We start from the raw sequence: 240 nt of genomic DNA, 5'->3' as shown, positions 1-240 counted from the left end.
ACAATCAATTCTTCACTCTGTGACATCATTGCACAGCTGTAAAGTCAAATATGATAGCAATGAAAAAATGTATATGACAGTGCTAAAGAGGCGGAGCTCACCAGTATCTTCATCGTAGGATTTGTTAGGCCCAACGGATGAGAGAAGCTTTATATACAATCCCTTTAAGGTGTCAAGGTATGTTTAGCTTCCCTCCTCACAGTTTTCAGGACAAATTTCCTTTCTCTTCCAAAGTACATA

At 38.8% G+C, this 240-nt stretch overlaps 1 protein-coding gene across 1 annotated transcript in view; it reads right to left on the bottom strand.

Annotated features, from left to right (window-relative positions):
• The window catches only part of LOC119587247 (ATP-dependent RNA helicase A-like), a 1,576-nt gene extending 1,463 nt beyond the window's left edge, over positions 1-113 (bottom strand). The window contains exon 1 of the mRNA XM_037936001.1: positions 102-113. Within this exon, the coding sequence (XP_037791929.1) occupies positions 102-113 (12 nt within the window). The remainder of the gene's footprint in view (positions 1-101) is intronic.
• Positions 114-240: the final 127 nt, after the last annotated feature.

This window comes from Penaeus monodon, chromosome 22 (genome assembly GCF_015228065.2).
Source record: "Penaeus monodon isolate SGIC_2016 chromosome 22, NSTDA_Pmon_1, whole genome shotgun sequence".
NCBI classification, from domain to species: domain Eukaryota; kingdom Metazoa; phylum Arthropoda; class Malacostraca; order Decapoda; family Penaeidae; genus Penaeus; species Penaeus monodon.
The sequence above is the reverse complement of the archived record's forward strand: the minus strand, read 5'-3'. Positions and strand labels throughout refer to the sequence as shown.